This window comes from Echiichthys vipera (genome assembly GCF_963691815.1).
Source record: "Echiichthys vipera genome assembly, chromosome: 17".
Lineage (NCBI taxonomy): Eukaryota > Metazoa > Chordata > Actinopteri > Perciformes > Trachinidae > Echiichthys > Echiichthys vipera.
In genome coordinates, this window is record NC_139842.1 from 10,857,227 (window position 1) to 10,873,216 (window position 15,990).

Genomic DNA, 15,990 nt, shown 5'->3' on the forward strand with positions numbered 1-15,990 from the left:
TCTATATAACCGTAAGCCAAAAAATGAAGCAACAAAATTACTATCTGGACTTCTACTTCTCTTCTACAAATGCATTTCATATTTGTTGTATTTCTGCCCAGGCGATGAGGACAGAGGGGAGATGCTCAAACAATCACACAGAAAAGCGAGACCAAATTAGGCGAAGTTTGGAAAAAAAGACAATAGCTTTATTTAAACAAGAATCTTAATAGACATTCATTTATTTAACTGAGATCTCTCTTCAGGCTTCATAAATATGAAGCTTGGCCTACTCAAATGATGAGTCAAACATGTTTCTACACATCCATTACTATGTAAAAATGTATCAAATCAATTTTTTTTCCTGAAGTTAACAGAAATGAAATCACAAAGCAGCCCCAAGTCCAAACTGGGTAGGCTTTATACCGTTCCCAACGGGATAGCCAGTCCAACAATAGTACAGTTTAAGAACCGATTTTCTGGACCAAGCCACGCCCAATGACATTTGATCAGAAAAGTGTTGTATTAACTATCACCAGTCCTATCTGTCTGCAACTTTGCCAGAAGAAGTCCTTAACATTTACCACAATACAGCATGAACAAACAAAAACCTGGGTGCGGTTTATGTACAAAACAGGAGTAAAAAGGGCAAGAATTAAAATACTATACAGCAGTTTTGTGTAGCAGAATAATGACAGCCTCTTCTGTGTGGAATTGTTAGACAATAGGACAAGTTGCAAAGAAGCAGCCGCCGCTGTGTATCACAGGCTGGGAGGGTCGGTTGTGTAGAGGAGAAAAATGGGTGAAGCATGTTGATTAAATGAGGCCTCCCGTCTGTTGTTGAAACACGTCAATAGTATCTTCATCTTCCATTTCCAACTGTTAAGAGAAACAAAGTTATATTAATTATATCATTATGTGTCACGTGACATTGACAAGCTGGGAAATCTCTTTGCTGCTTCTCATACTCAGTGGGTCTGCATATTGTGTATTTATTTTAGATAGATTGCCTTTATTAAGAAAAAAGTGTAAAGTGAGAGGAGATAGATAGAGGTGGGAAGAGTGAATATCGTGTCAAAATCATGTTGAGCCCCAAGGCTGGGAGGATGCTTCACACAAACTCAAATGTGCTATTTTGATAGGCACCATTGCAGCTATGATCACGCCAGCCACGATGCAAATTGGGTCAGGGCTGTTAAGTGGTGGGTCATTTGGCCTCTTTTCCTACTTTCTACCCCCCCCCCCCCCACTTCCACTGCCCTTGCTTGGACCACACCCATCTTTGAGGTTGTGACTCATTCTGGCTGCAGACAGACAAAAAATACACCTATCAAAATACCACTACATGTACAGTGGGTGTTTTCAGGACGCCATTCTGCCACAATGACACACACAGACTAACAAGGTGAAAACAATACCAGTGTCTCGGCTGGTTAAAAATTGTATTTGGCTTCGATGACCGCAGCGTGACAACTCAACTGTGATAACAGGATGACTAGTTTCAGCCAACCACACACTGCTCACTGTGGGGTCATCTCCTGTATATTTCACCTCTTTTTACTGTTTTATTATTACTGTATGTCCTACAGTTGCATAGATCAAGATTTGGTCAGACACTGGACAGTTTTTGAGTTGAGTGTGTACTGTTATTACATTCAGTTTGTTTCAGGTAGCTAAACTCCTTGTCTTAAGGCTTCACACTTACCTGTGATGGTGTGTCTGTCTCATTTATTGGCTGCCCATCAAATCTGAATCTGATTTGCCTCATCGACAGTCCCTGGAGAGACATAAACACATCAAATGTTTGTTGTGAATCAAAGACTCATTAACCCCATTCCTTTCTGTACATTGTCAAACCGACAATCAGGAGACTTGCACCGACTCCTTGAACATTTCACAGCCTAACAGAGGGACTTAAGGATGGTTCACACGAAGAAATCGCATGTTCAAGAGTGAGCAATTTCTGAAAAAAGGTTTCTTCCGTGAACTTGACGTAAATGTGATGGATCATTCAGTGCCTGATGTGAGACTCAAATAAAGTTGAAAGCATGTTAGCAAGTTAACTCTCTAACAAGGACGGGCAACATGATGATTTCACCACCAAAATAGAGGTTTCACTGCAAGGTAAACGCACAAAACCACTCAGTTTTCCCTTTGGTTTTACTATAGCTGAGTGGGTTAGCATTAGTAAGCAATTACAACTACTACTAACAATATACAAAACATTTTTTGTGTAGCGCATTTGGAAGAATAAACAACAGTTATATTATATGGATAAACATAATATTTGCATTGACTGGCCTGACTGCATCTGAGCAGCAAGAGAAGAGCTGTAGAGCAGCGCTGGATCATAGCCAATACATTATGAACAATAACTCTCAGGAAAGGAAATGAAAACATCAGACTATGATAAATAAGTCTTCAGTGAGCATCATCTGGCTTTTATTTTAGGTTTGACCTTTTAGCATACTGCAATGTCTTCAGATGGCTTGTATGTGATGTCTCTGTTGGATACAATTTTTATTTCTGAAACATGCTGAGTCAGACCTTCCCATTAAGTCTGTAGTAAACTGAAGTCTTCATCATGTCAAATAAAAACCACAGTTATGATAAGTGGGACTTACAAATTGCAGACATAACTACCTGTTTGCTTGAGGTTAACATTGCACTATTTTGAACTTTTGTAAAACAAAAGCTTAAATGAAATGTGTGTGAAAAAGCTAAGAATAATGATTCTTATAGGGTTTTTTTTGTCTTCAAACAAGATTAAACACGTAAATACTTCAAAGATGTTGCGTTCAACTATCAAAGTGATTTACTAAGTTATTTCCACATAATGTAAATGCAGCATAATCTGGCAACGTAGCTCTTTTCTTTTCACTCAAAATACATTTAAAACCTAGAGAGAGCAATTCAGTCTCAAACCTAGAGCCCCATTAAAGAGTAATAAGTTAACTGCAACTGCTTTCTTTCTTAAATATAACAGACGGGAAAGATATTTTACTCTCGTAATATGCTTACTTTTCCAATGTTAATATATTTCTTCTGGGCTGATAATAAGGTAAATATTACAACGATGGGAAGGGCTCCCCTACTTTATGCCCTTGATCCGATTTGGTGTCGCGACTGGTGTGATCCCGTTGCAGGACAGTTTGCACTTTGTTCCATTTTAATTTGTCATTGTACATCTAACTTCTCTAGTCAATTCTGTCATTATTATGATCTATTAAAGACTAGATGTACTGATGAGATTATGATTTGACAACTGATTAGTGTCATCAAGAGAATGTGATGGACTTTAATTTGTTATGTATATTTTCTTTCAATTGGAGCAATGAGGCCACTCAACTACACCTTACTCTGACTAAGAGAAAATAGAATAAAAGCTTTCAAAAAGAACTCGCTGACTGCTTCTACTTTTGTGCTTACATGATAGTCAAGTGGCTGTATTTGGTTAGAATTGCAATCTGATTCTTAGATGCAGTAAATGTGTTATTTGTTACCACTGGTTTAGGAAATAAACCTTTGACATAATCCAGAATGAACACAGTCAACCAACTATGGTTGTTGTGTGCTGATATTGTGCCCTGCCCACCTGTCGATCGCAGTAGGCCTTCATGAGTTTGATGAGCGGCGTGTGCCTCTTGATCTTGAACTGTACTATAGATCCATCCTGACCTGCTACCTTCAGGTTTATGTGTTCATTGCTTTCTGACTTGACTGCTTCCTAAGGGAGAGAAAATCAGAGAGAAGAGAAAACAGTTAACAGCCATGCAGAGCACCAGAGCGGATTAATCAGTTAGACAATCAACAAATACTGCAAGCTTGAATTTTGAAAAAGATGAAGATTGTATTAATTACAAACAAAAAACATTTACTGGTTACAGCTTTACAAATGGAAATAAGAACATGTTTATCTCGGTCATAATAAACAGAATACTTGATTTTACCAGATTTTTCAGGAGCTGCAATTATAAACCATCATTTTAAACTCATAACAGGCAACTGCCATGATAGCTGACATTTCCAATATGAGTAATTGATTATTAATAAAAGGTAAAGCATCCACGGTGAGCTGGTTAAATGAAGAGCTACAGGTAACAGAGGGTGGGTGAATGCCACCTGTCATTAACCCAGTGGTTCTCAAACTCTGTGCTGTTGGCCAGGTGTGCCTTTAAATAAGTCTCATTTATGATGATTTGCACAGAATAATATGCAAAGACATGCTTTGGAAATACTGGTTTCCATAAATGGTGTGCCTTGTGACATAAATGTTGAACTAGTTGGATTATATATACTGTGAGACAGTAGAGACTTGAAACCCGTTTAGCTATAGACTTCAATCTACCCAGGCATATATAACCTTAGTACCTCCGGTTCACTTATAAATAAGCATGCTGACAATGTTGCATATAGTATTTAATTATGCAATAACCAGGTTTGGGTTGGATAAATGTTCCGAAAAAATAATTTACATAAAATGTATTTAAGTAAACAAAATTTTAAATCTTTTCTGGGGGACATTTTCCACCTCCATTTAATTCAGTAGAGCCTGCAGTGGTGGAATAACTCAGATTGTTTACTTTAAGTAGTAGCCTAATACTACAGGGTAGAAATATAAAGTAGTAAAGTAAAAGTCCCGTAAAAGTCCCGTTTTCAAAAGCTTCCCTAATTAAAAGTACAAAAGTATTGGTATTCCCATCGAAAAATACTTAAAGTACTCATCAAGTATTCATTATGCAGAATGGTCCATTTCAGAATCATATAACTGGACTATTATTGATGCATTAATGTGCTCATCACTTTAGGGTGGTAAAGGTTTCAGCTCTTCATTAACTTCTTAACACTCACCGGCCACTTTATTAGGCGCACCTGTCCAACTGCTTGTTAACGCAAATTTCTAATCAGCCAGTCCCATGGCAGCAACTCAATGCATTTAAGCATGAAGACATTGTCAAGACGATCTGCTGCAGTTCAAACCGAGCATCAGAATGGGGAAGAAAGGTGATTTAAGTGACTATGAACGTGGCATGGTTGTTGGTCCAGACGGGCTGTTCTGAGTATTTCAGAAACTGCTGATTTAATGGGATTTTCACGCACAGCCATCTCTAGGGTTTACAGAGAATGGTCCCAAAAAGAGAAAATATCCAGTGAGCGGCAGTTCTGTGGGCGCAAATGCCTTGTTGATGCCAGAGGTCAGAGGAGAATGGCCAGACTGGTTGGAGCTGATAGAAAGGCAACAGTAACTCAAATATATCCACTGGTTACAAAAGAGGAATGCAGGAGAGCATCTGTGAACACACAACACCACCTACTTTCTAGCAGAGAGGGAACAGCAGCAGAAGACCACAGTGACACTTTATTAAGCACCAAGTGCACCTAATAATAAAGTGTCTGGTGAGTGTACTTCACAATATCTTAGCCTAATCAATAATAATACTAATTAGTTTATTTATATTTTTATAATCTGAATCTGCAAAGTGAGTCTGTTACCAATCAAATGTCTGAGATCTAGTGGAGTATAATGCAGCATAAGCAATATAAGATGAAAATAGTACTACCTAAAGTAAAGCACAAGTACATCCAAATGGTACTCAAGTACAGTACCTGAGTAAATGTACTCAGTTCCATTCCGCCACAGACAGCCTGATATGAGCAGAGCAATATCAGGATGCAAATAAAGCAGGCTCCAGTAGTTTTAGTGACACTTATTAGAGATCCCACTGATGTTTACAAACTTTCTCCCACTTGCAAACAAATGAACACTCACTCAGGCTATTACCATCAAAAGCATTCACACTGTCACCCTCACTCTCTCTCACACACAGGTAAATAAGTTGAAGCGTGAACTGAGGATGACACCAGCTGATATCTGTGTGTAATTATGCAGAACGCGGTCTGCGCGCCCGTGGATGCGCGTTCACAAACCTTCCGGTCTATCAAAGTAGTAGTAGTAGTAGTGGCATTTTTCCGCTCAACTTTATCAAGGTAAAACAAAACATGTGAAAATGTCCGTTTTTTTCTATGAACCCCTTTGCCACAGATCCGGCGAGATAAACTGGAATATTAATGTGGAGACACTAACCTTTGGTTTTTCATCAGCCATGATCACTCTTTTGGCGCTTCTCTACGCTGCCACACAAAGAATACGTGTGCGCGCACGTACTCGTGCCCGTCTAAATTATCCGAAACGAACGTGCGCGGGCACGCGCCAGTGCGCGTCCACAGATCCGGCCTTTGATTGGGCAAAGGTAATCACGAGGATGAGAGCGCAGTCTGGGCACGGGCGGGAGAGTCTCAATGCGCGTAACAGGGGCACTTGCCGCCACGTGCACGCGCACACCGATGTTGTTTTCTTTTGTTAGGTTACTACATAGACTGTATAAACAGAGCTTCAGTTATCCCTCAACATGCACCTTCATCATGCTGCTGTCCTCCAGCTGACCTCGCGTCAGTGGTGCATGGTTCAGTCGACATCAGTAAACATACAGTAAATCACACATACTAGCAATGTTGTCTTTGCACTTTTTTAACCCTATGGATCCCAGCGGCCATCTTGTTTTTGTCTGATGAAGATGATGCACTAACACTACAGTAGACTATAATGAATTTATATATATTTTTACATCTAACTAAAGTGTGTAATTGCATGAATCAAATCAAAACACAGATTAATCTCAGAATCTATTGAAAATATTTGTGTTGCATGTGGATAACATAAATAACACATTTTTATAATTAAGTTCTTCCCTCTTGTTGTATGTGAACGATGTGAACCCAGTTCATTCCCTTTGCAATTCAATTCAATAAACTTTATTTATCTGTTAGGAAGTTTATTTGTGTATAACATCAGTGCGTGTTCACACACCCACTACACATCACATACCAGCAGTCCAATGGTGGTCAGTAGATGCATAACACATTAAGAACACGCGATAAAGAAGCATTAAAATAATGTAAGAAAATAAAAATAATGATAAGTATATAGAAATGAATAAATAAATAGTAGATCAGCTTCTCATGAGTCTGATAGATGTAGGCACGGAACTCGACATGACTCTCCTAGTCTTAGGTCCTTTAAGAGGTATTGATCACATGTTGTTAATATATATATATATTAAGAATGCAACTTTTAGTTATCCATTTGTATGTCGGGGACAAAACACGAGGAGCCCAATGAAACACAGCAGATGGAAAAACAGGCAGGAGTGAGGCCAGCCCTTCCGTGACGTCATTACACCTGCGCCGTGGGGGCTTTCGACTGAATGAGCGGCACAGAACCTGTAGTTCATGGCGTGGAGTGTTTACAGCTGAATAGTTAGGTATTTATATTTCACTGTGTTGATAATATCGTTCCCTGATGGAGGAGTTAGACGTTGAGCCGGCAGTCACCGTAAGTAGCGGAGTTTTCCCTCTTTTCTCCCACTGAAGAGCAACAGCTAACCGCTAACCTTAACTAAAAGTCTAATCCAGCTAAACTGAACCAGGATATAAACACAGACGCACCAAATGTTATTAACAACTTTATAATGACAATAATGTTTAAATTAACAACTCTTTTTTCTAAAACTATAGTTAGGTATCACTTCGATGATACAGTTATTATTTATTTTGGCTCCTTCTCTCACAATAATACATTTAACATTATTAATCTCTTAATATTACTAGTAAAATTCAATATACATAAAGTCAAAATGTCCAAGGTGACCCCTTTTCTGTCATATGTTGATTCAGCTATTGCATTTTATTCAAATTACATTCAGTGAACTTGTCTGCCATTGTGTGCCTTTGTCATTTCTTTGAATGTCTGTTCCATTGTCTTTTTAATTTCCTAGTTTATTTTTCTGTTGTTCATAATATTTGAGTTGGTTAAAGTTAAACATAAGTTAAAGAAAACATACGTCATAAAACCGTGAAAAAAGCTTCAGAGTAGTAAGAACATGATAGATACAATGATATGAAACGAATTTGTTAGAAAGTATTCTAACTTAATCTTTGGCTATTGTTAATTAAATTAGTAGTCTGTTTTAATATAGGCATAATAAAATGGTACTCAAACTCTGTCTATAATTCAAACATAATATCCAACCAGTCTCTCAGTTCAGTTACAATCACTTATTGGAAAGGGAAATTTCATGTTCACATAAAAAAAAAAAAAAAAACTTTAGTCGATATTTAATTCAATTCATTTTTATTTATTATCATAACAAAAGTTATCTCAAGACACTTTTGCATATAGAATAGGTCACACAGACAAAGACAATTCCTCCATGAGCAGCAGGAGGTCGCAATATCTATAATAATATTTAAATATACAGTATTTATCCAGCAATCTGGTGCACCCAGTGGAAAAGAAAACCTTCTCTTTAACAGACAAGGACGTGGAACAGACCCAGCTCTATGTCGGACGGACATCTGTCTTGACCGGTTTGGGGGAATCTTTCCATCACTAGTGGATAATTTACTGTAATGACCCTGTTCCTCTTCTTTAAATGCAGAATATTCCTGCAGCCGGTGATGGGAAGCATTTGGGATTTGCATGGGGTCCAGGTGATATCCTTGCCTTTGAGACCCTTTACAAAGCATCAGGTATGTGTATATTTTGATTCAAGCCTTTCTCTGTGTTTCAACACTCGGTTTTCCTCTCTCTCTCTTACCTAATGTCCGTCTGTTGTCCCCTTCTGTCCTGTATTTTCAGGTGCTAAAGGATCAGGCTCCTCCTTCATCCATGAGGTCAGGAAAGATGAGGACATATATTCCCCTATTTTACGCAAACTCTTCAATGAGTCACATCACATCTTTGTTGGCCTGCAGACAATTAGAGAGGACCTCCCCAGCAAGAACAAAAAACCACAGTAAGGCCATCAGATGGTTCTCTTCCTCTGCATGTCAATGTATTGCCTTTCAGTGACAAACTTTTATTAAAAGCTGATGAAGCACCTGCAGAAAATATTGCACATCTGTCTTGCTCCGTAGATTTGTCAGCATCAGTAAAAACTATAGATCTGTGATACGAGCCTGTATGGAGGAGCTTCAGCAAGTTGCAGGTCAGAATCTTTAAGTATAATTTTAATATTTTAGGGGGATAATACTTTAATACTTAGGGATAATCACATTCAAACTTTCTCTTTTCTGCAGTTTCTACAAAAGATGCAGCAATGGCAATGCAATATGGGAATCAGGTATGCACTATTACTGTGTGTGTGCGTGACTGGAAATTAGACTAATGAACATACAGGATGTCATCTGTGTATTAGTTTCTAAGTAGGGCTAAGCAATAATTTAGTATTAACATTTGTTATATTTAAGTTGAACGGCATTGCAACAATATAGAGCCAAGAAAATGGTACTTGAAAACTGAAGCAGTTACTCATTATCTACAATAAGTAACAACTATTGCTAAATGGCTAATGCAGGGGAGTAATTTGGGATTGAAATCTACTTTTGGATTGTTTTGTTTCCATTGACACTGTCCTAACTTCAGCCTCTGTTTTGGTGTTACAGGTGTCCATTCTGTTGGCTATAGAACTGATCTGGAATCTGTGTGAAGTGCTGTTCATTGATGCTGCTCCTGGTTAGAGTTTGACTTTGTGCTTGCACTTAATCTCCCTTTGTATCTTTGGAATATATTTTATAAATAACGTGTCTCTGAGACTATGAAAGCACCCAAACAAACAAACAAGTCAGCGGTGTGTCTGTGTCCTCAGCGGGTTCCCTGTTGCTCCACCTCCTAGACTGGGTGAGATTACACAAGGCTGATGTGGATGAGAAGGCCAGAGAAGTGCTGCAAAGTGAGAGTCCTGCTGAGCACCACGACTACTGGGATGTGGTAGGTTCGCGCGTGCGCACGCACGCACGCACGCACGCACACACACACGTTTATAGAAGCTATATTCCCACCTAGTCCTGATCTTGAGTGTGCCATGTTTCGTGTCTGGGTTGTGCAGGTGGTGAGTTATGTGCTGCAGGGCAGGTTTGAAGAAGCCCGACAGATGCTGGTGAAGCAGGCCACCCTGCAGCCCGCTGCCAGGAACATGTACAAGCTGATGGACACTCTGCTCAGCAAGATGCCCTTCTACAATGTAAGATCATCTCTCAGTGGTTTATCTCATTGTTTAGCTTTAGTCTGCCCTGGCACAATGATATTTGCATCATTTTTGATCCCGATAGCAAGAATAAGTTCACACATGATTTGATCTCAGCTGTAAATGGAATGTTTATTTGTTTATTTGTCAAGTAAAAAAGTGTACTATGTACATTAAACACAATCCATCAGATTCTTTGTTTATTTCAACCAGTAAATATTGTGTCATTGTCCAAAGCATCGATATAATATTGTATCGCAATAACACTGGATTTACGAACATACCATTTATGATCATACATGGGGTGACTTGTCCATCATTCAAACTTGATGTCAGCTCATAAACCAACAAATGGAGGCTTTCACTTTTGAACTTTCTCTGATAACCATTAGCCCGGTGGCACCCAGACGCTGACAGAGTTTGATGTGAAGTGGAGAAACTGGCACGAGGAGGTGGACCGCTGCCTGCAGGACAACTCGTTTGCCAGCAACCAACACCTGGAGATCATCTGCAAGGTCAGAGCCCTCGGTAGCCCTAGCTACTGCCTTTACATGTACAGAATATGCCATATGAAAAGTACTACTAAAATACTATATGCTGTGATAATTCCTGTTGAAGACTATAAATCATTACATCAGTCACGTCAATCCAACACCTTCTTTCAGGTTTTAGTGGGGGATGAAGACACTTTGCTGGAGCACAAGGAACTACTGAGCACCTGGTACCACTTCCTGGTCACTAGACTGCTCTTCTGCCACCCCACAGTCAAACCCACTGAGTTACACTACTATGCACAGGTACACAACACTAACTGCTGCTGCACCATTCAGCCTTCATGTTCACTCTTACTACATTCCTGATATTTACTGTGTCTTTGTGTGTGTGTGTCTGTGTGTGTGTGTGTGTGTGCGTGTGTGCGTGTGTGCGTGTGTTGCAGTCATGCATGACGATGTTTCTGGACTCGAGAAGTGTCCCAGAGCCCCTGGATAGCATCTTACTGGCTGCCTTTGAGTTTGACATCCACCAGGTCATCAAGGATTGCAGGTAACATGGAGAATGACATCCCTCTATAAATACATATAAACAGTACGTACAAGATACATTTGCATTTATGCCTACAGTCTATAAACTTTAACTATTTTCCAAATTTCTCCACCGTGTGTCTCCTCAGCATTGCTCTCAACAACTGGTGGTTTGTGGCCCATTTGACAGATCTGTTGGATCACTGCAAACTCCTCCAGTCTCATAATCTACAGTAAGGACTCGCTTGTTCTGGCATACAGTTTTAATTTGGAGATGACATCGCACACTTTATTCATCTAACATTTACCATGTCATTCTGTCGTGTGTGTGTTTTTTGTGTGTGTGTTCAGCTTTGGCTCCAACTTGAGAGAGTTTCTCCTGTTAGAATATGCTTCTGGTCTCTTCACTCATCACAGGTATGGTTTTAAAAGTATGCTAATTACCCTGATGGATTCTATTAATGACTGTATTGAATTACTGTGTTCATTTCATTTTCTTGATTTACACAGTCTTGATATATATGGCTTTACTCATTTACTCTTTTAATTAAGTCAGTGCCAGCGCAATTGAAACAAGAGATGACAGCATCATGATATTTTATGCCTCATCTTATAGGACGTTTTGTGTGTGTGTGTGTTTATGTTCAGTCTGTGGCAGCTGGCCGTGGACTACTTTGACCACTGCCCAGAGTTTGGCCGTGTCTACCTGGAGCTGCAGATTGAGCGTGTTCCTTTGGACACCGAGCGCAAAGCCCTGAAGGTGCTCAGGATCTGTGAGCAGAGGCAAATGTCAGAGCAAGGTACTGTAGCACTTTCGTTCTCTTGAATCCCACTTGAATCCAATCTTACACAAACACACACATTATTATACTCATGTGTTTTTCCAAAGTTGTAGGAACTTAAACTAGGGGTGATAACAATTTACCGTTAACTGACAACAATGTTTAAATGAATTGCTAAACAATATTATTAAAATAATAATAATAATAAAAATATGCTATACAATCTATTTCTTAGCTGCTAGTTTACTTGCTTCTGGTAACTTTGCACTGGTAAGTTGTGCGCAGACAACCTCGCAGGTGGATGCGGTGGGGACAGGCTCGGACATAAATTCCGTGTCCGGACAGCTGCAGACGTGTACCGGTTATGCGGATGCGCACACTGTTCCATTACTGGGAAAGTGGCTGCATGTGTCCACGACAAAAAAAAATTATTATCCCTAGCATAAACCTTTCATTTCTTGTCCTCATCCAGTGCGGAGCATCTGTAAGATCATGGCTATGCGGGCCCTGAGGAACAACAGACTGGGCTCTGCTCTCTCCTGGAGTATCAGAGCCAAAGATGCTGCCTTTGCCACCCTCATTTCAGAGAGGTTAGTTTCCTTAACAACACATTTATTCTTCAAGGTGTTTCCCAACATTCGATGTGGCTGTGCTGGAACCTTGGGCACAATAATCTGCAAAGACCTCAATCTCTGAAAAAGGCCTTTTTAAACTTTTTGCCATGTCAGAGAGAGGCTTGTCTTCTTCTCTTCTCTGCTCGCTAGACTTTTTTATTTCTTTCCAAGTGGTTTAAATGTATTTGTCTGTCAGGTTTCTTCAGGATTACTGCAACAGAGGGACCTTCTCGGATTTGGACCTGATAGACAACTTGGGTCCAGCAATGCTGCTCAGCGACAGGCTCACTTTCCTTGGTATGAACAAGAGACACATACACACACACGCTCACTGCAGCATTTGTAGCACTGCTCAATTTATGACTCACAAGTTGAATTAACACATCAAGTTAAGGGTCATTCAGTCAGGGCAGATTGTCTCCTTGACAGCTTCTCTTATAACCTCTTTTAGACAGTCACATGAGACTCAGACACATGAGATAAATAAAGAAATGTACTGCTTCATGGAACAGCATGTGATAACATGAAAGACTGGATAAATATCAGTGAGAATAGATGAACCATTTATAAAACTTTCTTTAGAGAAGTATATTTAAATAGTTTTTTCTATAGATTATAACTTTATTCAACTATGTTAGTTTGTAAATAGATCCCTGTATTTATAAAGAATGATATCCAGAGTTTATCAAGTGTTTCATGGCAGAAGAGGGCACAAACATAGTGGTTGTTTGAGTTCATTTATCAAACTGCACTTTCCTACTGTGTGATACTATATATGCCGATATTAGCTTAACAGTTATCAAAAAGTCTTGACATGAGCCGGTGTTGTAGCTTGAAAACTTTCTTTCCATTCCTAGGAAAGTACCGCGAGTTCCACAAGCTGTACGGAGAGAAGCGCTTCAGGGAGGCGGCCAAGCTGCTCCTCTCACTCATGACGGCGAAGATCGCCCCCCGAAGCTTCTGGATGACTCTGCTGACCGACGCGCTGCCACTGCTGGAGCAGAAAGAGGTATACTGTGGATTTGGACAATTATCTATTTAAAATTTAAATTATTATTTCAGTAAAGATATATCAAGTAACATTAAAATATGAAATTGATATTATAGTTTTGCTGCTGGCACAATAAACCTGGCATTGTCAAATTAAAGTCCTTGATTTGTTTAAGATTGTTGTCATTTCTTTAGACAAGTTAATAAATCTATTATGAAAATATGCAATTTTACGAATGATAATGCTAGTGCTGCAACTAAGGAGAGTTTTCAATATGGATTAATCTGCTTATTTTTTTACATTACAATGTTATAGAGCTTCAAGTAAAGCCTTCAAAATTCTTACTTTGTCTAACAAAGTTATTCAGTTTACTGTCATAGATGATTAACAATACCAGCAAATACTCATGTTTAACAAGTCGAAACCAGACAATACTTCACATTTTATCTTGAAAAACAAAAACCATAAAAAAACAAATACCAAATTCTATCGCAGTGCTTTTGTCGGACATTTAATGAAGTATGTAGGATAGACAACTAAAGTAGTAAAATAGTTGGTGTCAGACTGATAACACATTTTTGGTGTGATCACATTTAAGTTTCCATAATCGATTAATCTGATTTACAACAGTTTCACCTGTTTATCTGTTTACTTGAGCATATTCCTGTCTGGGAATTGACTTTTGGCAATGCTCATAGAGAAGTTGTTCTGTGGCCTACTTTAACTGAAAGGTGGCTTTTGTCCCATGTTTAGGTGATCTTCTCAGCAAACCAAACCCACGAGCTGATGTTCTGTTTAGAGGAGCTCACCTCTTCACTGAACACCACAGGTCCCGGCACAGACAGGCCCATGCAGGTACGCATCTCCTCACACAGCTAGGGTTGCTCCGATGCTCCGAGGTTGTATGAGTCAGTGTATTACTTACTAATTACTATAGTAAATGGCAGTCGACACGCCCCCAGTTTGGAGACAAGGGCGGGACGACAGACATGGAAGCTATGCAATGTACTGCTGTGGATGGGGGCAGCAGCTAAATATATTTTAGCCACCTAAAAAAAACGGTCACTTTCAGTGTACACTATATTTGGAATATTTTTAAGGCTTTACCTTGCTATCAGACAGCCCTGTTTAAGTTTACAGGGGGGGGGGGGACACAGAAAAAGTTCTAGTCAAAGCCACCAGACTCAGTTTTCAAAAGTAGTTATTTTAGCTCACAGATGAGTGAGAGTTAACAAACTGACCGAGGCAGTGGTAGACCAGCAACGCCTGTGTTCTGCAAATTGAAATTACGTTTTTTTCATTGACTTTGGCGATAGCAGAGATAACGGTTTCGAGTGCGCTTAAACAGGGCTGTCTGATGGCAAGGTAAAGCATGCATTTCTTCTGCTGCGATACAAAAAGGATCTGCTTTAAAGACTTACCAATTTCTGCATTTCTTACGTGAGTGTTTTGTCGTTTCAGGAAGAAGACATAGAGCAGACTAAAGTGGAGCTCCTGAGACTCGCTCTTGCCAGGAATTTGGCAATGGCTATAGTCAAAGAGGGAACTGTGGAAGCATGAATGGTGACTTTAAAAAGAAAGCTCTTCTTTTGCATTTTTGTATTGTATATAAAAGTAATCAAAATGTGCTCTTTGATAATAAAACACTCTTCATGATGTACACTTGTAAAATCTGACTTTTTGGTTACTTCAATAACCTCAGAACATCAGACATCCATTGAAAGAAAAATTTATTTTTTTATGGAGCGAATAAATGGCACATCATACAGTATGTACAGACCTAACACACTCCCAAACTGTACACGTCACATGCTCACATAACTTGTCATACAACAACCAATAGGTACATTACATACTATGTACATTAAACACAAATGTCTGTACATCCCATATGATGAGTTGGGGACTACCAGAGAGGGCTTAAGGGAGGATCGGGTGGACTGATTTATGCAACTTTACTCACAGCACAGTTCCAGTCCACCCCACTGCTGAACACATTAACATTTATCCAAGTATGAGATAACTACAGTTATCCAACCACGGTTATCTGCCTGGTGACATTCCCTTTCAAGCAAACACATTTGTATTCAGATGGTTCAGTTCACATTTTCTAGGTTCAGTGATGCACTGAAATACTATGACAACAGAAAAGAATAAATATGACAAAAATACTCCCAATACTGACACTGGTAGAACAGTAAAGCTCTTTAAATACAGAACACAAATATGGATACCCACTGCTAAAATCATCTTTCATTTCATTTCAAATGAAAAAAAACGAATCATGAAATAAACCCAGTTGGGCTCAGTAGACTCGGGTCATAAGGACATATTCATTATTATAAATTAACCATCTTAAGTGCAGTCGGTCTTCACAGCACAAATTAAATATTGTTGGTCCACTAATCTAAAAACGGCATAATAAACACAGGTTACATAACCATGTAAAAAATATTGAAGGCTAAAATGATCAGTTCTTTTTGAGTTTAACTGCATCCTAAGACATCTACTAGATCA

At 39.2% G+C, this 15,990-nt stretch overlaps 2 protein-coding genes across 2 annotated transcripts; one reads left to right on the forward strand and one right to left on the reverse strand.

Moving 5' to 3' along the window:
* Positions 1-165: 165 nt before the first annotated feature.
* On the reverse strand, positions 166-6,122 carry LOC310959310 (small ubiquitin-related modifier 2-like). Its single transcript, XM_083930612.1, has 4 exons — positions 6,065-6,122; positions 3,575-3,706; positions 1,685-1,756; positions 166-858 (listed from the first exon to the last, which is right to left on the reverse strand). The coding sequence occupies exons 1-4, from the start codon at positions 6,083-6,085 to the stop codon at positions 796-798; spliced, it is 288 nt and encodes a 95-aa protein (XP_083786738.1). The 5' UTR covers positions 6,086-6,122; the 3' UTR covers positions 166-795.
* A 1,126-nt stretch (positions 6,123-7,248) lies between these two features.
* nup85 (nucleoporin 85) lies at positions 7,249-15,058 on the forward strand. The gene is made up of 19 exons (XM_083932094.1): positions 7,249-7,372; positions 8,478-8,568; positions 8,678-8,834; positions 8,956-9,026; positions 9,118-9,161; positions 9,484-9,553; positions 9,687-9,808; positions 9,927-10,061; positions 10,457-10,579; positions 10,730-10,861; positions 11,002-11,108; positions 11,236-11,319; positions 11,438-11,503; positions 11,735-11,886; positions 12,341-12,458; positions 12,679-12,779; positions 13,340-13,491; positions 14,227-14,328; positions 14,935-15,058. The coding sequence occupies exons 1-19, from the start codon at positions 7,340-7,342 to the stop codon at positions 15,031-15,033; spliced, it is 1,959 nt and encodes a 652-aa protein (XP_083788220.1). The 5' UTR covers positions 7,249-7,339; the 3' UTR covers positions 15,034-15,058.
* The last annotated feature ends 932 nt before the right edge of the window (positions 15,059-15,990 follow it).

Excerpts from the sequence above, each read along its gene's own strand:
- LOC310959310 (XM_083930612.1), bottom strand. The coding sequence starts at position 6,085 with ATGGCTGATGAAAAACCAAAG. Across the intron at positions 3,707-6,064 it reads TGGCTGATGAAAAACCAAAG|GAAGCAGTCAAGTCAGAAAG; the intron begins GTTAGTGTCTCC and ends TCTCTCCCTTAG. Across the intron at positions 1,757-3,574 it reads AGGCCTACTGCGATCGACAG|GGACTGTCGATGAGGCAAAT; the intron begins GTGGGCAGGGCA and ends ATGTCTCTCCAG.
- nup85 (XM_083932094.1), top strand. The coding sequence starts at position 7,340 with ATGGAGGAGTTAGACGTTGAGCCGGCAGTCACC. Across the intron at positions 9,809-9,926 it reads ACCACGACTACTGGGATGTG|GTGGTGAGTTATGTGCTGCA; the intron begins GTAGGTTCGCGC and ends TGGGTTGTGCAG. Across the intron at positions 13,492-14,226 it reads CACTGCTGGAGCAGAAAGAG|GTGATCTTCTCAGCAAACCA; the intron begins GTATACTGTGGA and ends TCCCATGTTTAG.